General features: G+C 44.3%; 1 protein-coding gene across 2 annotated transcripts; it reads right to left on the bottom strand.

The window, feature by feature from the left end:
* Positions 1-358: 358 nt before the first annotated feature.
* Positions 359-22,444, bottom strand: TMEM272 (transmembrane protein 272). 2 transcript variants are annotated; one of them, XM_057425056.1, is made up of 5 exons: positions 22,089-22,444; positions 18,469-18,548; positions 10,993-11,052; positions 4,787-4,869; positions 359-1,234 (listed from the first exon to the last, which is right to left on the bottom strand). In XM_057425056.1, the coding sequence occupies exons 2-5, from the start codon at positions 18,524-18,526 to the stop codon at positions 872-874; spliced, it is 564 nt and encodes a 187-aa protein (XP_057281039.1). In that variant the 5' UTR covers positions 18,527-18,548; positions 22,089-22,444; the 3' UTR covers positions 359-871. The 2 variants fall into 2 exon arrangements, with proteins under 2 accessions (XP_057281039.1, XP_057281040.1); XM_057425057.1 differs by lacking the exons at positions 4,787-4,869; positions 10,993-11,052; positions 22,089-22,444 and having other exon boundaries at positions 18,469-18,530.
* Positions 22,445-23,098: the final 654 nt, after the last annotated feature.

The raw sequence follows: 23,098 nt of genomic DNA, 5'->3' as shown, positions 1-23,098 counted from the left end.
CCTACATAACATCATCAGTTTTTCTGTGGATGTGGTCACAATGGTTTGACAACCACCTTTGCACTGGTGTGGTACTGACAAATTACTGCTATACAAGAAATGGAGAAGAACAGTCTCCCCAGATTGGAGAATGCTGAGCATATATTGTTCTGCCAAAGATTTGTATTGTGGCCTCGGCTCAGTTTAGATGTTTTGGCTATATATAGGTATATTCAGACTATCTGTTTTAGCACCAAAGGTAGATATAAATGCTTTCAAATCCAAGTTCAGAAGATACCTGGGGGCCATATGCAGGCTGCCTTTTATACATGCTCATATTTCTCTCATAGCTACTTCCTGGCTGGTCTAACAGTAGCTCTGTAGTGAGCATCTAAGTTGCTGTCAAAGTCCATGCACCATGCAAGGTGGTCTGAATACAGCCCTTTATGTCTTTGTTTCTGCTCCCTCATTTGTAATACAGGGACAGTAACATACCACAGCAAGGCTACAGAGAAGTTCAGATCCATGTGAAAAGGACAACGTGGTTGCTTTTATAGGCAAAGATGTACTATGCTGAAACAACATTAGGGGACCTGGTTTTAGAGTTCACCATCTGCAAGAGCTTGCTCCAGATAGACTATCCAAGAGTTAAAAAAGGGATGTAGAAGTCAGCAGGAGTGCACCCTTCCATTCACAGCAGCAATTTTACATTGACTATGCTGAATTCCAGCATAGCTTTTCCCAGATGGCATGGTATTCTACAATTTCCTCTTGCAGTTGTCTGCTATTGTACATATATATAGTACAACAAAGATGTACACAAGGGTGAATTATTGCCTATTCTTTGTTATACACTCTTTCCTGAACATCTGGGGCTTTACTTGTGCGGCATTTAGTCTTCCTCAGAAAAGTGTCTTTGCCTGGAAAAACAATATATGCAGCAGCTACAAAAGATAAGGAGAAAGAGAACAGTATGGCTAATGATGAGAACACCAACAGCAAAAATGTACAGGGTTTTGTCACAGTAATCCTGAGGCTGATGGAAAGGTGGGATGAAGTTTGGCAGGTACACAGAAAAAACCCAGTAGTTCCCAAGAATGAACCAAAGAAAAAGGAAAAGGCTGAGGGTTAGATGGGTGTAGTACTTGTGAGCATTCTGCCTCCAGGGATATTCGTCATCGTCATCGTCATCAATCACAACGGACTTGGAAAGCAGCTGCCTCATCCTGGCTGAGTCGTACAGCAGGAGGGTCACCTGGAGACATTGGAAGAGAAAAGGGAGTAAGTCAATTGGCTGTGGAAAGTCTCAACACATTCTGGTCACTGCCAGCCTTTGGGCCAAATTAAAATTGGATGTGGGAAAATCATGTAGGAGAAAGCTGAGGAGCCACAAATGAGGCAGATCCTGCTGGAAAAGAATGTATTTTTCCTCTACAGTTTATTCACCAGTGAGATTTAGGCCAGACATTGGAAAAAAACCTGCCAGTGGTAAGGATGGAAAGGCATGAGAACAGATTGTGTAGGGAGATGGCAGCAGCTCCCACACTGGAGACTCTTAAGAACAGATTAGAGTAACTGCTAAATGACTTGAGTCTTTCCTGCATTGTAGTGGGTGGATTTGTCTCTCCTCATTATTTTTCATGGCTATATAGGTTAATCAGCTTAAATAAAATTATGAACAGTCTAGACTTTGACCTAAACCCCAAATAATTTGCTTCCAATACTTTGAATGATTCTGTCAAGTTTTCTTCAATTAAGCATCATTTTCCCAGATTGCTCCATTCCTGTCTTCAGTCAAAACCAGCAGAGAAACAGGTGGAATATCATGATACTGTGGGGATAGGAAAGTCTGGTCTATAGGGAAATGCAGCAGGACTCATCAGCAATGCTTAGAAGATTTCTGTTTTAGTCTCGGAACACGAAGTATGTCAGTAGGTTGACTGCAGCGTAGAGATTTGTCCCCTAAATGATTTTCTTAATTTTGGTACATTTATAGGAGAGGTATATACAGGGCTAAATGAGGATTTGGGACAAACATTGTGAAACCTGTGTTACCTTGCTACATTCGAAACACTTGGCCCAGTCCTCAAGGCACTAGCTATTGTAATTGCAGCTCCCCTTCTTAGGTACCTGTGTTCCTGTACAAGACTCCCTGCAGCGAGCTGTGTCTTTGGGAAAGGGACTTTAAGAAAGCAACTGAGCAGGAAGTTGCCTCGGCCAGCCAGGAATGAAATTCAGAGAGAAAATAAAAGATGTGGATTTATAAATGGCTGAGGGGAGGGACATATTCTCCAAATAGGGGTTCTCAGCCATGTTGTCTTTCCCAGAGTTATATTCTGTGCTCAATTTTATGCTTGAAATAAGAAAGAAGAGCACCATTTTACACCTTCTTCATTAGCCAGTGAACAATGGTGAGAATGCTGGTTAGCTCAGCACATAGGCAGATGCCTGTCGTCAAGCTTCACCAAGGTCAGCGATGGGAATGGGGTTAAATGGCAGATGAGCATCACCTTTGGGGAAGTCAGAGAAACCTCCCAGGTGGATTTATGGATCCCAACTGCATCTAACCAGTTTATGGAGAGTGTATTTCATTCTTACAGATTATTGCCTTACCAAGTTGTGATTGAAGCAAAAGTTGCTCACATTGTTAATAACTGTTGAACATACATTTATGGAGCAGCATGACATGAATTCAGCAGGCATCTCTGGATGCTGTGGAATGGATCAGTCGCCTTGGTGAATATCTGTAGGTCACCATTGCCTTGTAAAAGACGGGAGGTGGTAAAAAACTCGATGAGAAGCCTACAGATCTGGGCCAGAGTGACTTGCCATTAAACAATATCCATCACAGGACAGCATTCATTCAGACTTCATCCTATACCCATTCTCTGACCTTTTAACTCTCAGACATCAATCAAATGTACTGCTCAGTGGAGTCGGTGCAGTCTGATGAATTTAACAGAGGCAGAGTTGGAAAAGATGGAATTTGGCTACAGATAAAGCACTAGAAGGTGATACAAGAGTAGATCAATCAAATTCTTACGAAATGTATTGTCAGACTGTAAAATGGTCAGTCCTGCTGTCAACTGAAGCCAAATTCAAGCCATTACTTGATGTCAGCATGAATATTAACTGATCCACTTACCGTTTTATTTAGGGTAAGGAAAACTGACTTTAAACCAGGAGTAGCTGAGAAACAGTCAACATTTTTGATGAAGGCTTCAATTCATTAGCATGAAATTTTTCTCTCAATTCTGCTCTAATCTTTTCTAAACTATTATTAAATGAACCTTTGAGTATACAGATAAGGCCACTGGTGTGATCAAATAACTAAGCATTTGCCAGTAGAAATCATAGCACAACATACTCCTTGTAACATGATTAAGCACTTTCTTTTTTTTAATCCATTTACTTATTTACTGACCAAAGGTCCTCAGGAGGGATGATTTGTATCCCAGTGATGCACTGCATCTTGGTTACCACTGTGAAAGAGTGCAAGGGAGGCTGAGACCTGCAGAGGAATATTCTTTCCCCTGTTTTGATCCTGGCAAAGAAAAGGGTCTAGAAATATTATCACAGGGGACTGTAGCTAGCTCCTGTTTGGAGTGTCTACTGGCTGCAATATGCAGTGCTGTCAAGTGGGAGACTGGCAGGTTCCCTTTACAGGGCCAAGCTGCCTATACTGAAACATTAGGACATGACCAACCCATCGGGTCTACCCTGTCTGGTCTGTTGGTGCTGGCCTCCTGGGAACATAGGTGAGTGCTGGGTTGCTGCTGCCCCCATTAGCTATGGAGGCCAGGCAACACCACCAGTGCTGATGTTCCCTCCCGCAGTAGCACTTGCTGTTCTTAGCCCTTCATGCCCCAGCGGTGCAGTTCCAAAGCTTTTCCTTCCCTCCCACCCCTTTTCCTTTGGCAAGAACATCTTCGGGACAGCAAAAAATAGTTTTGCTTAATCCTGCTTAGAAGCCTTAAAGTAGCTCTATAATCTGTTGTGACAAGTCTCTTCATGCCCACAGACAGCCAGGTAACGCCATTTGCAAAGGAACTGTCAGAACAGGGTAATCCTTTACCCTAGAGTCAATGCAAAATCATCTTTATAATGACCAAAGTGTAACATAGACATTGGGGTATACCTACTCATCAAGCAGCCAGGCTCAGGTTCAATAAAGATGTGAGTATAGTCCACTAGAAGACAGGTAGCTGTGATTAGAAGATCCTGTGGTTAGAATATACTGTGCTTAGATTAATAAGCCCTGCTGTGATGCAGATATTTGTTTACTCTGGAAAGAAGCAATGGTGCTGCCTCTGTTGTTTCTCAGTCATTCTTTCTGGCAAGGTCAGACTGAGAATAAGTTGAGCTCTTGAAGGGCTGTGCACCAACACCTGTAGTTTTATAGTATTCCTAAAGCTAGGAGAGTAGCTTCACTTCTTGTCCATCCTGTGTCTGAGAATAAAGGAGAAAGGTCTGGCAGGCTTGGAGGACCTCTTGTGAAAATAGGACCACATTTACCACAGGCATCCATGTTATGTAGTCATTTCCCTCAGTAGGGATTGCAGCAATGGTGGATGCTGTGGTGTAGGAGAAAGTCACACCACAGTGTGTAGGACAGTGCGAAGTGCTGAACTCATTAGCATCTCACTTCACTGATGGGTGTTTTAGGTGCTGGAACAAGCACAGTTCAGTCCTGAAAGCTCTCTTCAATACTGCATGCACATAGCTGTCTGGAGCCATCATTATCTCTTAACTAGCAAGTCAAAGTCTAGTCACACAAAGTATTTTTCACACATAGAAGGCACATTACCTTTAAGCTGCCAATCACGCCACCCACCAACAGATATAATGGAATTAGTGGCTGAACTGGGCAATCTTCCAAAAACTTCATTCCTGAATAGCAAAAATTAATGTTTGTTATCTCAAGTATTTAAATAGTGCAACAAGCTGTACAGTGAAAACTAAAAATGCTGTAAGTCAAGTGCTTAAATCCAAGACTTAATCTGGTGTCTGTTGAAATGGGGAATGAATTAAAGGAGGTTTGCATCTCCCACTACAGGAGCGAGGGGCAGGAACAAGCAAAAGGCAGGAAAAGGAAGAGAGAGATCAAAGGTAATAACAAGAAAGGTTGCTCTGGCATTACTGATTAGATCTGTGCACACAGGTCATTATCTTAAGCCACTGCATCTTTGTTTAACGAATGACTGACTGAGCCAGACAGGAAATTTTCATCATCAGTAGAAAAGTAATTGAAAATCAAAACTGTTTGTGAAAAGAAGGAATTCTGGTAAGCTTTTCCCAGGCCTTTCCTCCTCATTAGCTCCCATGAGTGTGACATGTTCGCAACTCGGATGCCTTAAAGCTTGAGAGCCAGTGCCTGTGGGAGCGCCTGGAACCATTTTAGCTTCCCAGGCAGCTGGTAGGAAACCACAGAAGCTCAAGTTTCCAAGATGTTTGGGTTGCTGGAGGCTAACAGCGTTGGTTGTTATGGAGCTGGGGATCCTGGCAACCCCCAAACCTACTGCTAGAAAGCTGGGTAAGTTTTAGGGAAGGAAGAGTGTGGCAGTATAAGGATGTTGTTGGCAGTAGACGCTGAAGCTTGTGATACAGGTCTGTGGCAGTGAGACTCATCTGTCCAAATATAGATGTCTGCAATGCAGGCATGCATATCTGAACTAGTTTTCTAGACTCTATAGTCAATAGGGAGAAATAGGCACTTGTAAAATTCAATTCATCTCATCCTAAGATAGGCATTCGAAATAGGTCAGATGAGTTGGGCTCTGAAAGTGCCTCTTTCTCTCCATTGCTATACAGGGAATATAGAGAGCCAGCTGTAGATATCTAAAGTTAGCTGGGATAAATCCTCTGCCCAAATTTCTTAGCCAGTGGCATTTTTAGTCAATTTTAAACTGTTCATTACATTATAATTTTATGGTGATTGATCTTGTCTTTCAGGGCTTCAACTGATCAGTTGCAGAGAACAGAAAGGATTTTCTGTTTTCTTCTTGTATATGTCCTTTTCAAAGAGAAATTTTCACTTCTCTCTAAATAATCTGGGTTATTGCTGGTCCAGAACATTGCTGATGTCCTAAACCTCTCCTGCACTTTTTTTTATAGAAATTATGCTGTATGTATTAACAGGTGTTGTGGACTGTGGTTACTTGAGTAGTTCTTACATTAGTCATAGGGTACAGGATGATTTGCTTTGTGTAAGGGCTGTGGAGTCCAGTGCACTCTTCTACCCTAAGTGTCTGTTACCAGCTGACTCATAATTGAAAAGGGCTGGACATAGATGGATTTGGACTCTGTCCCTTTTTGTCCACTGTTGCAAGGCTGTAATTTTTTATCCCTTTTGCTGCTATGTAACAGTGAGACCTGCTCAGGCTCCCAGCTTTACAGGGGTGGGCAGCAGGGAAATCATCATGAATTATATCATGTTCAGAAAGCTGCTGCCAGGATTTCAAGAGTCCTTGGCCTTGTAATAGCCTGCCACAAAAGCAGCTGGCCAGGGATCTCAGGGAATACGTTTAAGTTTAGGAACCTCGGCAATTGCTATTTCCAGCGTGTTACTGAGATTTGGGTTTGAGGGGAAAAAAAACACAAAACAAAACATGAAAATGAATGTGCCAGTTTGGTTTGGTTGGTTTTGTGGTTTTTTTTTTCTTTTTTTTCATGCAGCTATGATTCTGTTTTCAGACAAATCTATTATGAAGTTCTTTCGTAGATGTAACATGACAGCAATCGGTCTTGGGAATGATTTAAATGATAAGCAGTGGCAATCTGTAGATTTGGGGGGAGTATTGCAGGCAGACATGGTATCAAAAGGGGAGGGGAAACAGGGTAATACAGTAGTAACTTAAAAAATACAGCACTATGGGTGAATAGGACCTACTGTTGACAGATGGGCACTGATATTTGTTAGCGTGAAATCTAGGCACATCATGTGCCAATCAGTTCACACAGAGCATGTGCCTGATTTATTTGGGAACACCAGAACTAGTAGGAGGGCATTGGTGCTAGCTTTTCCTTCCCATGAGTACCAAATATGTTTTCCTTGGACTGTTAAGGATGGGATGTATGGACTGTGAGAGATCAAAGCTCTGTTTCTAGTGCAATGCCCCCTGCAAGCCAGAGCAATCTGTGGTTTGGAGTGAAGAGCAATTGAACCTGGCCATGACATAGACCAGCATATAAATCCAAATGAACAAACCAGCAATCTTTGCAAGCTCAGACACATCAAGGATGTCCAAGAGCTTGCATGTGTCCAAAGGAGAAAAAGAGATGGGAGGCTTGAGGGAACAGAGGTACTTGCACATTTTACCCCTTTGTTATCATAGAACAACACTTCAGTGAGATCCAGGACACAAAGTCTACCCTAGTGGAACGAGCAGTTGTGAGTGATCAGTGTATGAGCGTCTCTAAGGACACCATTTTGGGCAGTGTTGTGACAACAGATCACTACTAACCAAGTGTCCTTGTGACTCATGATTATCCATGAAGTGAAGGGTCAGGATGAATGAAAGGCAATACAGCATTGGCCTCATTCTAGCTGCTTTGCTCTTCTCAGGAAGCTGAAAATGACTGAGTAAAGGTATCACTATCCCGTAGTAAAGGAGAGCTGCTGCATAGCAAGGCTAATGTGATGTCTGATGCCCACTCCCCTCCTTCTCTTTTAATAGGAGGCAGAGGACAAAACATGCCAGGCCATTTTCAGTTGTTCCTAGTGGATGACTGCAGCTGCCATCACTTAGCAGACCTTGGTCAAGCCCTGGACTATGGGCTTCACACTAGGAGCTAGGTGCTGCAGAGGACTTTTCTCAAAATAATTGTGTTTGGGCACCATTTTATCAGAAAGCACATGAGCAAATCAGAGAAAACTTACAGAAACAGTGAAAGGCTGAAATGCAATGAAAGATTATGTTAACAGCTGCTAAAGGGCAAGAGTGGCCCTCACATAAACGTAGCGAGTCTGAGAATAGACATCAGACAACTATTGGGAGCACTGGAGAGCTGAGGAATTATTTGGTGTAGATATAACCGTGAGGAATAGTACTGGGGTAAATTTGAGCAGGGGAAAATTTTGATTGCCTATTGAGAAAATGATGTCATTAGCTTTCATATGTGATTTAACTACCCTTGGGGAACACTGTGTATGAAGGAAGTCTAGACAATGTACAAGAATGAGATTTTGGGAGCAATCCTTCACTGTCCCAGAAACTAAAGCAGATTGTCAGAAGATGTCTATGAGGTCCTTCCATATCTCTGTTTTTAGAGTGTTTAGTGAAAAAAGGGGATTAGCTCTACCAGTGACAGTTAGAAAGCTGCTAAACAATCTGTGGCTTGAATGATGTCACAGGTTTGGAGCTTGGAAAAAGTCCTTTTCTTGTATCTTGATTTCTACTGTGATTTGCAGTACTACTAGATTTAAAAGTGTACAGGGTTAGCGTGTTAATGTTAATTATTACTGGGGTACCACTTATTCATCTCTGAGTTTTAACAAATATTAGTATAATTTATTTGTTAACTTTCGAAAATACTTCTCAGTTTTTCTCTGCAGAAAGCAAGAGCCAAAATGACTGGAGGCACATCAATAAGTTATTCTCTGAGATCATGGTAACAGAATGTTATCAGAAAATCAGAGGCATTTGCTTGGATAATAAATATCTGCATTTTGCTTGACATTTAATTTTCCTAGAAATGCCTCTGCAGATCTGTAGCTGCAGGAAGCGAATATCCTCTGACAACAGTATATTACAGTGACATTATCTCTTAATTTCAGTAAACTTTGAAAAAAGGGGCTCTGTATCTGATGCAGGAGATACCCAGAGCTCCAGGCTAATATCTTACCATACGCTTTCTACTTCTCACTGATCTTAAAGGTATTATGAAATATTCCAAGGAAATTATAAATGATCAGATTCCAACCCTAGATTCATTTCCAGAGGGTTGCCTGTCAATATGCATGCAAGCTGTACCACACTTTGAGTTATACCTTCCCACCTCTCTTCCACTGCTCAGGCATATTCAGCCTAGGGAAAAGCTAAAGCTAAAGTCCTCTTAAGGGATAAATAGCAATTTTAAGTCATGAATAACCATAAGAACCTAAGTGTTGAGATGGAACAGTTCAGTCCATTTCCTTACTTTCTAATAGCTCTTTAATCCCTCATTAGAACTCCCTAATTCCTAATTAGGACATCCTAATCAGAATCCTTCCACAGTCTCTCTCACTGATACTCAGAAGGCCCCAGATAAAGGGTGCAGCACTGAACACTTTAGCTGAACACTTTTTTTGTGAGTTTGGCCAACTATACCTGCTAACAGGCTAGGTGTCCTGACTCCCCTAAAGGTCATCTCAATGCAGACACCTAGAAGAGGGAATGGGACTTTCACAGTCAAATGCAAGGGCAACACATGGCACTGAGCTTGGTTACAGTCCAAATCCAGGTAGGATGCATCTTGCCCATAGCATCTGCATGTAGAGTTCCTTTGTACCATCTTTCATGAATAAGGCAGAAGGTGAACAGCTTCTCAAGGACACCCATCTGGAATGACAGTAAGCACTCCTGAGGACAAGACTTAAAAATCAAAGTGCTTTGTTTACATTGGAAAAAGACATCAAAAATCCATGAGATGACAGCTGAAAAAGCTGAACACTGAATATAGGAGAGAGCACTTCAGTGTAAATAAAAAACAAGAAGTGTCTGATAAAAAGCAGCACTAACAAAACCTGTCTGGGCTTACAATGCACCATAAACTAAATTGGAGCCAATGAGTTAGTGCAGAGAGAGCATGTTTCATTTTGAGGTATGTTTACAGGAATCCTGCATGTTAAACAGAGGAGTTGAATATTCTGCACTCTTCAGCTGCAGTCCTGTGTTCCATCTGTTTTTTTTTGATGGGAGGAAAAGATAGTTACATTGGCCAGAGGCCAAAGGAGGGAGGCAAAAATGCAAAAAAAGAGGCTACAGAAACAGTGACCCGTGAGGTCAGGATGAAAAAAGCAGGTTTTGAGATCTCTGGAAAAAAAAAGAGAAGATGGAGTGGGGTTATAATAGCAGCCTTCAAACAGTTCAAAGGTTCTCTTCACAAGGATGGTGACCAATCTGTCTTTGTGACCACATAGGTAAGACAGGCTGTAATCTGTTTAATTTGCCATAGGGAAGATTTAGGTTGGATATGGGGAAAAATATTTTGTCTGTGAGAGCAATAAAATGCTGAAATAGGCTTTTGGGGAAGCTGTGGAATTTCCTTCAGCAAGGGCAAGTCAGACATCTGTCAGGGATGCTGTGAGCATGTGACCGTATCTGAAAGCAGAAGCGGGCTGGTGTCTCTACCTATGTTCCTCAAGAGGGTTACAACCCTGTGGAGGATGTGAAAGGACCAAAGGGAGCAATGAAGTGTAAGAAATTGCTCAGTTAATAAATAAATGAGTAAATAAATAAATAAAATCTATGCTAATGGCAAGGAAAAGGTGATGCTTAAGAAGAGCCTTGTGCAGTTTAAAAATGTATAAAATTCTGCCGTTCAAAGGATTTTCTTTTCCTTCCTTAAATATTTGATCTCGAGATGCTACTCACAAATCCAGCCTTTGGGGGGTTAGACAGAGACAGCAGCTGAAAACCAGTATCGCTTACAAAAAGGTGGAGAAATAGCAGCCTAGATCATCTCTTCTTCCCTTCCAGCCCTACACTTCTAAGGTTTTGCAGTGCAGTTAATACAGAGGGATTCTGATTAATGAAATATTCTGATGTGGCAGATTCTGAGCTTCCTCCCACAGACAGATCCCTGTACTGAGGTAAGACACTCTGGGGGGGGGGGGGGGGGGGGGGTGGTATTTAAGACAAATAGGGTCAGAATTCAAGCACATTCATTGTGGGCTGAGATTCTGTCTGAATCTGAAGTGTCAACACACAAGTTCAACTAAGTTTCCCGACTCCCTTCTCCCTCTGGATGAGTTAACCTGCCACACAGTCCTCGGAAGTTCCTGTTTTTAAATTGCTTTAGTAGGCAACTTACCTATAAAAGTCATGGACAGTGGTAAGGCAAGGAAAGCAAGGAGCCCAAATATAAAGCATGCTGTGGATGAGAAAAGAAAGACAGTGTTATTGGGACTGGTTGAATTTCAGAGACCAGCAATTCCATCCAGTGCTTTGTAGATGCTGTTCATGAGGTTGTGTAGCAAGAAATGCAGTGCACTTGGTGGGGTGGGAATATCGTTTGTGGTGCAGCGTTTGATATGATGGGACCAGCAAGTGGCTTGTCACTCTCCCAGACCTCAAGCTTCTATTTTTTAACTCATACATTATTAGTCCTTGTATCAGTGGAAAAGCAATGAGGGGCACAAACTGCTTTCGTTGCTGCTGCTCCTAGCAAGGGCAAAGTCTCAGCCATCACTACTACCTTAGCCACCCTCAGCTTCAGAGGCACTGCCAGGTGACTGTGCAGTAACAAGTAACTTTGCATCAGCTAATCCATGGCAACTAATGAGCCATATCTGTTTGCTAAGCAAATAGCAGCTTTAATGTCATTTCACTTAGTTTTCGCTGATAGCTAAATAAACTGTCTTTATTGCAGATGTGAACAGTTTCTGGCTGCGTTAACTCCCTGAGCCAGCTCAGCTCATGAAAACAGAGGCAGCAGCTCCACTGCAAGGAGTGGGACTTGTCATTGTGATAGATCAGCTTAAGCTGCATGGAAGGATGCTCTTAGGGGTGCACATAGACTGTTCTAGCAGATGAGTGGATCTGAGGTGCTTAGTTACTCCCCAGAGGACTGCTGATGTATCTGAGCTCTGATACTTTCCCAGCACAGCCCGATGCTGCAGAGGATGAATGCTTACCTTTGCAGAAAGACAGAAACAATACCATCAAGAAGAGTGAGCAGCCTGTCTTACAAGAGCTGTCACCTCTGTGCCTAATCATGAACACTTGGCAATATTAAAGTGAAACGCTGCCCTGCAAAATGAGAGTAAAACATAACGAGGACATTCTGCAGCCAAGCATCCCTGCAGAGCGCTTCTGCAAATGGCTTAATCTGCAAGTAGATGCCTAAGGTGGCAAAAGGGCAGTAAGCAGAGGTGGGCATAGATTGCAGAGGGGCCAAGAAGGGCATGGATAAGAAAAGGAGTGTGATATCTCCTCAGAGGATTATGAAAAAAAATCTTTGAGCAAGCATTTGGGGTTGGTTTGGGACAAGCTCTTCCCCAGGCAAACTGTGTCACACACTTCCTTGTGCCAAAGAACTGCAACCTCTGCAAGGCAAATGGCATCCTCCTCGCTGCGCAGGAGCGGGGACACTGCCAGCACCTTGTGTACAGTACCACTCTGGGAAACTGCAGCAGTGCCAAAGCATCACCCTCAGAGTGCCTTAGAGAAAAAGGGAAACATCATTGCCTCCATTTTATAGAAGGAGAAACTGAGATGGGGGACAGAGGAGCAGCATCAAAATTCAGGGCAGATCCACCAGGCTTTCTGACTCGCAGACACTTTTCATGGGAATACCCCATCCCCCACATGCTGCTTTCTCTGTCTGCACAGAACAAGGATCCTGCACTTGAGCATTTGGGAGACATCCTTCTTTCTCAGAACTAACGTGTTTGTTATTGCTATGAATTGGTAGAGACTGAAGATATTTTGAGTTAAAAAAGCATTTCTGTTCCTTTGTGCCACCCTCCTCCTATCCCCATCGGCCTGCCTCTGTCTCTCTCACAGTTTTTTCTCAGGCTCTCCTATCTCTTACAGGCAGTACAGTACAGGAATTCTTCCTCTGCTTGAATAGTGTCCTACACTTGACTAAGCTCTTTCAAACAACTCAGCCTAGAGCCTCCCTTTTCATCACATCACATCTCATGCTAAGTCTTCTTGCTTTGACATTATCTAGACTATTATTTTCATATTCAGAAGCAATGCTGTTGTAGCTGACTTGGGCTACCAACACACCCATGAACATCACCTGCACATAATGCCCTCAGCCTGGGCAACTCATTTGTCTGGTACCCAGATGACTGCAGTTCAGGTCTACAGGAGTTGCATCAACTGCCTGCTGTTGCCAGAAGCTCTCTCATCACGGTGCAGCTCTCAGCAGTGTCACATCTCTGTCTGTGGTTTAATAGCCACCTTCTGCTCCTGCCCTTGCTGCACAGGCAAGTACTCAGGACCCTGTCAGGAGGAGGCATCATGTAGTTTCTTAGTCATGCAGTGCTTGGTCTGTCTGACCCCGGGGAGAGATGGGTAGCTTACTGGGTAAGCTCAGTAAAAGGCTTGGTGAGGCCCATGTATGTGTGAGGCTGCACATCTGGCACACAGGTGTCAGTGTTTGCCTGTGTCTAGCATCTACCCTATAGCTTTATTTCAGAGGGGAGAAATGGGAGATAGGGACCATTTGGAGCTCAAGAGAAAGAGATAATGGTTCATTAATTCCCCTCCCAAAGCAGTTGCTGGGAATGTATTTACTCATTATCTCCCCATTCAGCTACAGCCTCTTAGGTCTCGAATTGGAGGGGCAGATGTGTAGTCTGGGAAGGCTTCCAGATCCATGTTTAACAAAGTGAGACTCTCAACAATTGACTACACAACTGGCAGGGCCCCACAGCCACTCTCGGTGCCGCTAGCAGCACTGAAGAGCGTTATCCCCGAAGCGTTTGGGGTTCTCACAAAGCTGCTGCTCAGCCAGGAAGCAGCCACTCTCTGCCTGGATTTGTCTGGGTTTTGCTGCCCCGTTGTGGCCCACAGACAAATTGCTTAAGAAAACGGTGCTTGCCTTAGGGCATCACAGCTCAGCAGATAGAACCCTGCTGTCTGTGCAGCTTCACATGTGGGGCTCATGATATTTTTAACTTGGTGATATCGTCTCACAGAGATGCCCCTGAATCTATTCCTAGAAAAAGTAGCAAAAAGGGACTGTTAGTCTCTAAAAACAGAACAGGGTGAAGGAAGTGTCTCTAAGAATGACTTAGGAGAACATTCTGCTCCACAAAGCTGGTGTCAGGGCACCAGACAGGAAAGGCCCCTGCTCTGTACCACCAAGGCAATGCATGGTGGGGCACTGGTGAAGTCCTCCTCAGGGAGGCATTAGTCAGTGAGTCCTAACGTGCCAGGAAATGGGTGAAGGGAAGAGCTCATGTCTGGGATCACAACAGAGGAAGAGGAGAGCAAGTGGCTCTGTATCTTGCACTTTCCTTGACATCTGTGGGCACAGTGGGTGCAGATTTTGTCTCCTTCCCAGCAGAGATGTTTAGCTGTTACAAATCTGCTATTTAGCTGAGTTACTCCTGTCAGGGTCTTCCCAAAGAAGTAAATCAATTTCAAATCACCATTATAGTCTCTTTTCTATGTTATCTTATGGTTCCTCTTCTGCCTGGCACCTGACTCATTACAACTTTCATAACCATGCTTGTGCAGTGCAGCTCTCCCCCTCTCCTCCTGCTACTCCCTTGTTTTCTGTCCCCAGTTCTGTGCCTGGCCTCAGGGCACATAGCAGATTAGCTGTCTCCAGCATGTGGGACAGATCCAGAGGCAGTACTGGAGGTGGCACTAATTCACCTGTGGGCCCTCAGACTTTCTTTTGCTGCCATGATTTTTCAAAGCATTTGGAAGCTGCATAACATCCCAGGCTGTCCCTGTTTACTTTGAATATAGAGAAAAGTTTATGTATTTTCAGGTAAGAAGAGCTCTCGTGGGATTTTCAGGAGTGATTTATGAGTACAGATCTCAACCTACCCACTCTTCTTAGGGTAGTATGCTAATACAGCTGTAGTGCAACCTGCTCAGTAGAGTGTGTGACAAGCTCTCTGATAATAAACACAGTAATAAATGAAGTGTTGTGTACATTACCATCACTCCCAAATGCTGTTTGGTCTATAGCTTGTCAGGCTCCTGACAAAAAAAGGAATATATATATATATATATTTATATGAGATATATATATATTTTATATGAGATAAACATATATATTTTAATATATATATTTTATATATTTTAAATGAGATCCTACCCACTTCCAAAAAAAATCTGCAGTTACCCCAGGATTTATCTGCATGAGCAAGCTGAGGAGCAAAACTCTGTGTGTAAACTCACATTACCCCCTTCAGACTCCCCATAGGAATGCTGCTGTGAAGGAGGCTGACTCTCAGCAGTGTGGATGTGAGAAAATTAGGGTCAATTGGCCCAGCCCCAGGAATGATCATGCCCCAAGGCAGATGCAGACGGTAGTTAGTAGCTTAGTAGCAATGGCACTTGTCACACAAGTGTGCTGTGCAGCAGCATGGGCTGAAGTGCAGGCAGGTAGCAGATATTTTCATCCACATCTTATTCCTCCACAGTATCTTCAGGCATCCCCTGCAGTATTGATAGGGACTTGAAGAAAAGAAAGGATGCAGTATGTGTGGGTGCTGCAGTTGCAAAGTGAATCTCAATGGAACTCCCTGGGGATCCAGCTCCAGCAAGGCCATATGTTTTACAAACCAGAGAGGAGTCTGCCCAAGGGTTTGGTAGCTGTGGATACTGCATGTCTTTCAGGGATTTTGGGTGACAGGAAATGTCACTACATCAGGTGGGATATGCAGAAAAGACTTGATTGAACTAACTTTGAAGGAAAACAATTAAATCTGTTCAGCCTGGCTAGCCAAAGACCAAATGAGAGAAAATAACCACAAGGTTTGAACACTCAAAAAGGACCTGTAAGTGATGCACAGAGCTAAGAAAGCAGAGATATGAAATGAACTTGGGCAGAAACAAAGATTGCTTCGTCCATGAGTCTAAGTGCCATAGCAAGGAGACATATTGATAGAATAGTCTCTTGGGACAAATGGCAGTAATCCCACGTGGGGTGGTTTCATCTCTGAACAAACTGAATACTCAGCAGCTGGAGGATTCAGTGTAAGGAACAGTTATTCCCATGGAGGTCTCTACTCCCAGTGCAAAGCCACTGTAGGGAGCAAGGAAAGTGTGATAAAACTTACTTGAGACACAATCCAAGCTTGGGGTTTGCTATCTGCCATCTCTGTTTGCTTAGACAGGGTTGTGTTGCTGTGAAATACTTTGGTACCCAGGTAAGCTATGCCAGCGTCACACCACCTAAAACTGGAGGTTCCATCAGTGACACCAACAATGCTTCTCTCATCAGAAATGGTGTGTAGTAAGGAGGTGCCAGTAATCTGGGAACCTTCAAGACAGGGAGGATGTAGACAGAGAGGCAGATGTAGGTGATTTGGGGTTAAGCAATGTTGCAGAGTGGGTTGTCTGGATTTTATGCCATGCCTCTAGCTACTGAACTGCAATCATGGTCTAGGTCTAGGTTCTGGATTCAGCCCCTTGTGGTTAATTTGGAGATGTACTTTTAAAACAAGATTTTAAAGAGCCACATAGTTTGCTTTGCAATACCCAGGGTAGTCAATTAGATATCTTTATTTTTGGTCAGTTAATTAAAGACTGCCCTAATGTTCTGAACTTAAATTGCTATACCAAGAATGGAAAGAATTCAAAAGATGCTGCACAGGTAGGTTGACTCTTTGGAGTCATTTAAATATCAGAAGACCACAGGGACAAATGTGGGGCTGTGCTGAAACGCTCTTTGAAAAATACACACAAGATGGTGAGAAAAAGTGAACTCCAGTGTCACCGTGCTTCAGGAGGGTTTGCATCCTAATGAACAGAAAATCAATATTGGGTGCTTTAGCTGATCCATAGCTAAATCTGAGCTGATTCCGAACTTAAATGTAATGAAAAACTAAAGCTAGTGATTTTCCTGGAGCAGTATTTCTGGGTTGCCTTATTCATGGGCATCTTTGTTGGTAACTGAGAGAGTGCTTCCATGTAAGAAAGCATACATGAGATCAGAACTAATCCCTTTCTTTAAAAAAAAATGTCAGAAAGATCATTTATTTTCTCTGTCATCATTAAAGTCTCAGTGGCAATTTAATACCAGCAGGGAATGGTGACATTTTGCTTGTAACAGGTAGGAACAAAAATCAGACAAAATACCACTTTTGCCTTTTTTCATTGTGATAGTCATCAACATGCCCAGATCCCTGCTGCACGCCCTTTCTGTGGCTTGTGAGGGAGCCCACATCAACCCAATCCTACTCCCAAGGGCTTCTTGGAGTACAGAGAGAGCACTGAAAGCTTTGCACCCCTCAGTGTTTGTCTCTCCCCATCCCTCCTTTCCCCTGGGGCAATGATGAGCAAGAGCAAGTGGGGCAGAAAATACCCTCTCTTTCCCTGCCTGTGTTGGCTTCCTGAGGATGAGCCTGGTTTGAAAGCAGGCCAGGGCTGTCTCTCCCCCGCCAGCTTGTTTTTCTCTGAAGGGTTGTAAGGCAGCAAGGAGTTTAAGGGGCTGAACCATTCTGAACTTTGAGAGATTTTCAATTGAAGCCAAAAGCAGGACTATAAAAGACCCCAAGGTAACAGCCCTACACTGGTAAATGCAGCAATTAGTGTGGGTGAAGTATCAGTTCCAGTGAGTGCTCAGGGGGTTTTCTTCTTCTCATGTTTGAGTGGAATTAGAAATTGCTACTGCCTACAAGCAAAAGCAAAATGCACTTGCAACTCGGAGTTAAAAGGAGGTGCAGTCAGTGAGAGTAAGCTGCTTTAAAACCCTTGGATTTTAACCTTAGGCCAATGACACTTCTTTGGTCTTATAAAACCCCACCTCTGAAGCATAAGACTCCTGCGCCTCAGCCACCAGCCTAGGTCAGCTTTCTGTTGCGCTGCCTCTCAGAGAGCAAGAACCAGCTTCTTCTCCCAGTCCGGGAGCTGTTGGTTTGTTACATATCTCTGCATCCTCCACTATGTGAAGATGAACCTGTTGCTTTAAAACCTGGATGAGCCTAGGCTGTCCTGTGAAAAACCTGCATTCAGATAACTGATACTTCCTACCCAGAGCATGTGGCCACTTCTGAGGGCTACCCATGCCTGTGTGCCAGGGACTGGGCAAATGAAGGGAACAAGACCCTGCTCCAAATGTCTCTGGGTGAAAGGGGGGGGCTATTCCTGACCATACTCTATTGCCAGCCTTGTGTTCCTATGTCAACACACAGGCTGGCAGCAGTTTTGCTTTCTGGGAATTGGTTGTGGGGGACTTTGTTCCCAAGCTGACCACACTGCTCTTTACCTGGTGTTTTTCCCTGCAGATAGTTCTGTTGGATTACACATAAGATACCAGTTGAACCAGGAGACGAACACAGCATATTGCTTAGGTTGTCTGCTGCAGCCCATATTTAGGTGCTTGGTGGTGGTTGTATTTGTTTGAAATTTTATGCTGGTCTGCTATAATCTAAATACTGTAGCAGGGAGGCACTGTAGGGACAGAGTTACTATTGTGCACTCCACCAGTGCCCAAAATTGCCTAGGAAGGAAATGCCTCAGAAAGGAGGGAAGAAAAGGGAACTTCAGTAGAAGATTCAGGCTAGACTTGTTACCGTCTGAATTCCTTCATACACCCGGCTTCGCAAAAGGGATACTTAAGCACAGAAGGTTACTACCAGAAGTGCCTTACCATTGCTGGCAATTTTTGATATGCACCGGTGGCAGGCTTTCTCCAGGCCAGCAGTCATTGTGAAGAGCCTTTTTGGGTGTCTGTGGGGGTACAGAAATGAATATGCTTATGAAAAGTGTCTTTAACTTACCCAGAGTCACTCAGGAACTTTGGCAGGCTTTTTCTGCCCCCCAGAATCTCAGAGTATCCACAATCTAGACAGCACCCATCGTTGTCAGCTGTGCCTTTCAGCAGCTTTGGGCTTGCCTACTGCTGATGCTAAAGCTTTGGGGTAACAAGAAAGGTGGGGAAAAAGTATTCATGCTGGCTTTCTGAAAACTTTAAAAGGTTCTATCTTGATTTTAATTGAGGTTGGGGCAGGACAAAGTGTATTTGACTGTTATGAGAAAATCCTGTGTAGCAGATAATGTTTGTTACACAAACCTCAGCAAAAAAATACTTAGTGAGCAAAAATGATTTCCAGAAAAGGGGAGGAGAGAGGATGAAAACATGTTTAAGATCAAGGAGGATGCTGAAAAGGAATATAGAAGAAAACCTGCAAGCCACAGGGAGCCCAGAAGAAGATGCCTTTGATAAAAAAGCAGCTGGACTAGCAGAAAAAGCAGAACATTTACAAGGTGGGGTGGGGGGTGAGCAAGCAGCTAGGCATCCAAGGTCTAGGCGTCAGACAGCGCCAGACAGTTCAGTAGCATCCAGTGTCAATGGGAGAGTGGAAAGCTCTCTCACACCCCAGTCCTCAGCCTCTGGCCAGGGTCACCACAGGTCTACCATCAACAGCAACTGTGATAGATGAAGGTGTGTGCAGAGGAGGATGGGACAGGGGAAGCTGCATTTCTGCACGTACCTCAAATTATCCTCTCTACATTTCCTGATGATGAAAGAGCAATATTTTAAGCTTAGCCTTATTCTGTTCTAAGCTGACATGAAGCCCACCCCAGTGGGATTTCTTGTCATCCAATATGGAGCCCAACCTGGCCCAGAGCCTACTAGGGATCACAGGCCCCCAGGCCTGTGTTGAAGATAAGGACAGACTTGTCCCACCCAGCCTGTATGTGGCCAACCCCCCCTCCAAATCCTGTCCAAGCCCTACCAGACATGGCTGAGCAGAGCTGAGTGTCTCCTGGGAGTCTGCTTTCTCCTGCAAGCCCAGAGACCTATGAGCTGCAGCAGCACAGGACCCTCTGCTGCTAGGGGGAATGGATTGGGTTTGCTCCTCACACGTTGTCATTGCAGTTTCTATTTCCCAGCAGAGGCAAGTCTGCCTTTACCTTGTGATGAGCAGCCAAGCAAGTAGCAGGGACTGAAGCTTTTGCAGACACCCCACCAGGTCAGTAACCCATGCTGAGATATTTGCATGTGGCAGCCAGGCACCAATATAGACATATCCAGGTTTCTAGTGCTCATCATCGCATCAGGCATCTCATGAATTCTAGCTCTTGTTTTCCAGCCCTCATCTTCATACTGTGCCACAAACCTCATATGATGGGTGTTACTGCCTTAATAAGCCTTGCAAATCCCAGTGGACATCTCAATCAAAACTAAACGATGGACTGGAAAGGAGATTATATGTGTGTGCCTGACCACTGGGGAGTGCATACTCCTCATCCTGGTCACCTAACCTTCTTTAGAAGAGCAAATACTGTGCTTTTGGGCTGCAAGTATTGACAAATATTTTAAGGAAGGAGGCAAGCACTGTCACATGCTCAAAGAAAACAGGAAGGGGGAAGGTATTGTGAAGCTTCCACAAGCAAATGACACATTAATTTTAAACTTTAAAACTCTTGGTGCAGGTTTGTTCTCAGAAAGTGCACAAACAGGCATTCACTTTGAGCGTGCCATTGACTGCTGACAAATATACTCTAAATTATGCAGAGAGCAGTAATCCTTCTTTACATAAATGTTCATAACTAGAATTGCTTTTATAGCAGTAACTCTTACAGAAACTGTGTTAACAAAACCAATGCCATATTAAAAATTGGTTGACTACCAAATTGTGTTGAACAGAGTTGCTTGTGGCTGGGGATGCTGCATTTCTGTGAACAGAGGGTAAAACATACGTTTAGTCTAAATTTACTCTTATTTTATAGAAAGGAAAAAGACGAACAGAGGGACGACTCTGTATCTGGGAGCATGTCACCATCTAGTGATGGAGCCCAGAAATGACTGTGAATCAGAACTGTGAGTTTTAACATGTAAGATGAATAAAGCACATTCCTGATGGCTGCACAAAGCATGTTCACACAAGGACACATCACACAAAACCACCAGGTGATGGTTTCAGTCCTTCCTCAGATATTGGCTTTGGCTCCTACAGGACTGAAAAATCCCTCAGAGAAGTTATGTTTGCTGGATAAATTGGTGTTGCCCCTTCCCCCATCCTTCAGAGGTTCTGCAGAAGTTGCTGTTGGTGTTAAAGATGTGTCTTTTCCTGTGTGATGAGAGTGTTAAAGTGCAATTCAACAGCCAGGTGGCTGGGTAACAGCTTTGTTCCCCAGCTGAAATAGTGAAACAATCACTGAAACTCACAGGAAACTGCAAGCAGTGTAGCATGAAGGCTGATAGCATGCAAAGGGAGGGTGAATGTCCTGCTGCCCAGTGCCTGCTGCTGGCTTGCTGGTGAGTTGGGAAAGTCACAGGCAAAATGGAAAACTCAGCCACAACTAGGAAAAAAAAAAAAGACCAAAGCCAGCTTCTGTACTTCCCCCATTAGTCCTCTGGGGTCATTTGCCTGAGGTGAAGGGACCCACTCCTGTGCTACAGGGGTTAGCAGGGGGCACAAGTTTCTGAGCCCCTTGCAGGGGGCTGGACCTCTCTGCACAGCCACTTTTTGGGGTGGCAGATCGTGATCAGCCACAGCAGAGCCACAGTACCCCTGTGCCTCCCCCAGCCTGTCCAGCACTTCCCCACTCAATGCCCTCTCCACTGGTGGCTGGTGCCCAGGTCTGCCCCAGAGCGCTGGCTGCTCCCCACCTGGCACTCATGCTGTCCCCCACACTGCTGCCTCTGTTGTGACTCAGAACAAGCGGCAGTGCTAAGTTCTAACACAGAGCCTCCATCCTGGTTCCTTTGTTATTTCAGCCAGTTTTAGCTGTGAACTGTTTTTCTCACTCTGTGAACATTATTCTCACTCTAAATGTTAAGGTAACAAAAATCAAAAGAAGAGGAGCAATTACCAACTGTCATATCCCTGACCCACAGCAAACCTGAAAAGGCAGCTTCACACTAGTCCCACCATATGTCAGCCCAAACAAGAGTCACCTCCACACTTGTCCTACAGTGTTCAGTCTTCTCAAACTGAGCTCTGCCCTCTCCCAGCTTCAGGTGCCCCATTCTGCACTGGTGAACACAGCAGGCAGAGTTGCTGGGGCTTCCTAAGACCCTGGTTCCCACTCAATGGCTCCTGACTGCCAGTGGGTTGTGCTGGGAGATAGTAGGTACACATGGGCCAGCAAGCCCCTCTGGAGCAAGGTGCCTTCTCTAAAGACTGCTAGAAGGAATGGTTTCTTTTTATCTTTCTAAAATATTCAAAGTCCTCTTCCAGAGATGATTTCCTAACAGACCACAAAACCCCACTCTGGTTTTTATCCCAGCACATTTGCTTCCCAGCAAATCCCTCTTACCTGAGAGTGCCAGGGGTGCCAAATCCATTCACCTGTGTGTCTGGGAGACTAGGCAGAGGAGCCACAAAATCCAGCTTTCAGAGAGAGCCGTCTGGGCACGTCCTCTCCAGTGGGACCCCAGAGCTGTGCTTGGCACGCAGGTGATGAGGTGCAGGGGGGACTCAGCTGCTTTTATTGCTCCTGTCCGCCCGCTCACGCACCTCTCGGCAGCAGCACCGGGGGAGCTGTGGGATGAAGGAGCTCTTGCCAACAAAGCCCATCCTCATTAGTTTCCCCACTCCCACGGCTGGCTGGAGCCACAGCCCACCCTGTGCCGCTGCCGGGTGTCAGCAGGGGGAAGCAAAGGACCCTACGCATTTGTGACTGTACCACAGGAAGGAAAATAGAAATTTCTTTTAGAGAGTCTTTTATTTTGGAAACGAAAATAATTCATTTATTCAGAAATCAGTGCTGAGTGCAAAGTACTTGGTTCTTTCTTCACGCAGTTTCCCCCGTTCTTATCCGTGTAGCTGATAGAGCTCTTTGCAAAGTGCCACATATGTAACGTCAATTGTTGTCTAGCGTATATGTCTTATGTCACCCTGGCAGAGATCTCTTAGGTGGTTACTTGCTAGGTCACCAGCCCATCGGCAGGTGACAATTTGGTACCTCAGGTCTAATTATAGGTGTGACATCAATTTTTGGAAAGCCCTTGCTCTGAACTGGGTGAAGTGGGTTTGAGGGAGAGCTCCTCTGTGGGAGGAGTGACAGCATTAATAAAGACTGATGTATGCTTTGAATCCTTTTGGAAAGGCCCCACACAGAAAGAAAAGGTTATATGCTGTGTTAGTCATCGGCAGGGAGCTGACAAAGTGCCTGCTCCAGCTCAGGAGGAACAACTCTGCCTTCAGCTGTCAGGTTTGCACAGTTCAGTGCCAGTATCATTCCCAGTGCTAAAGGTCTTGCGTTAAGAAAAGAGCATCCACACTGGGGTCAGCCAAGGGAAAGAAATGATAGTGTCTGATGACTAA

Source organism: Pezoporus wallicus, unplaced genomic scaffold, assembly GCF_028554395.1.
Source record: "Pezoporus wallicus isolate ANWC-B61680 ecotype Strahan unplaced genomic scaffold, APGP_CSIRO_Pwel_v1 contig_6488, whole genome shotgun sequence".
NCBI lineage: Eukaryota > Metazoa > Chordata > Aves > Psittaciformes > Psittacidae > Pezoporus > Pezoporus wallicus.
The sequence above is the reverse complement of the archived record's forward strand: the minus strand, read 5'-3'. Positions and strand labels throughout refer to the sequence as shown.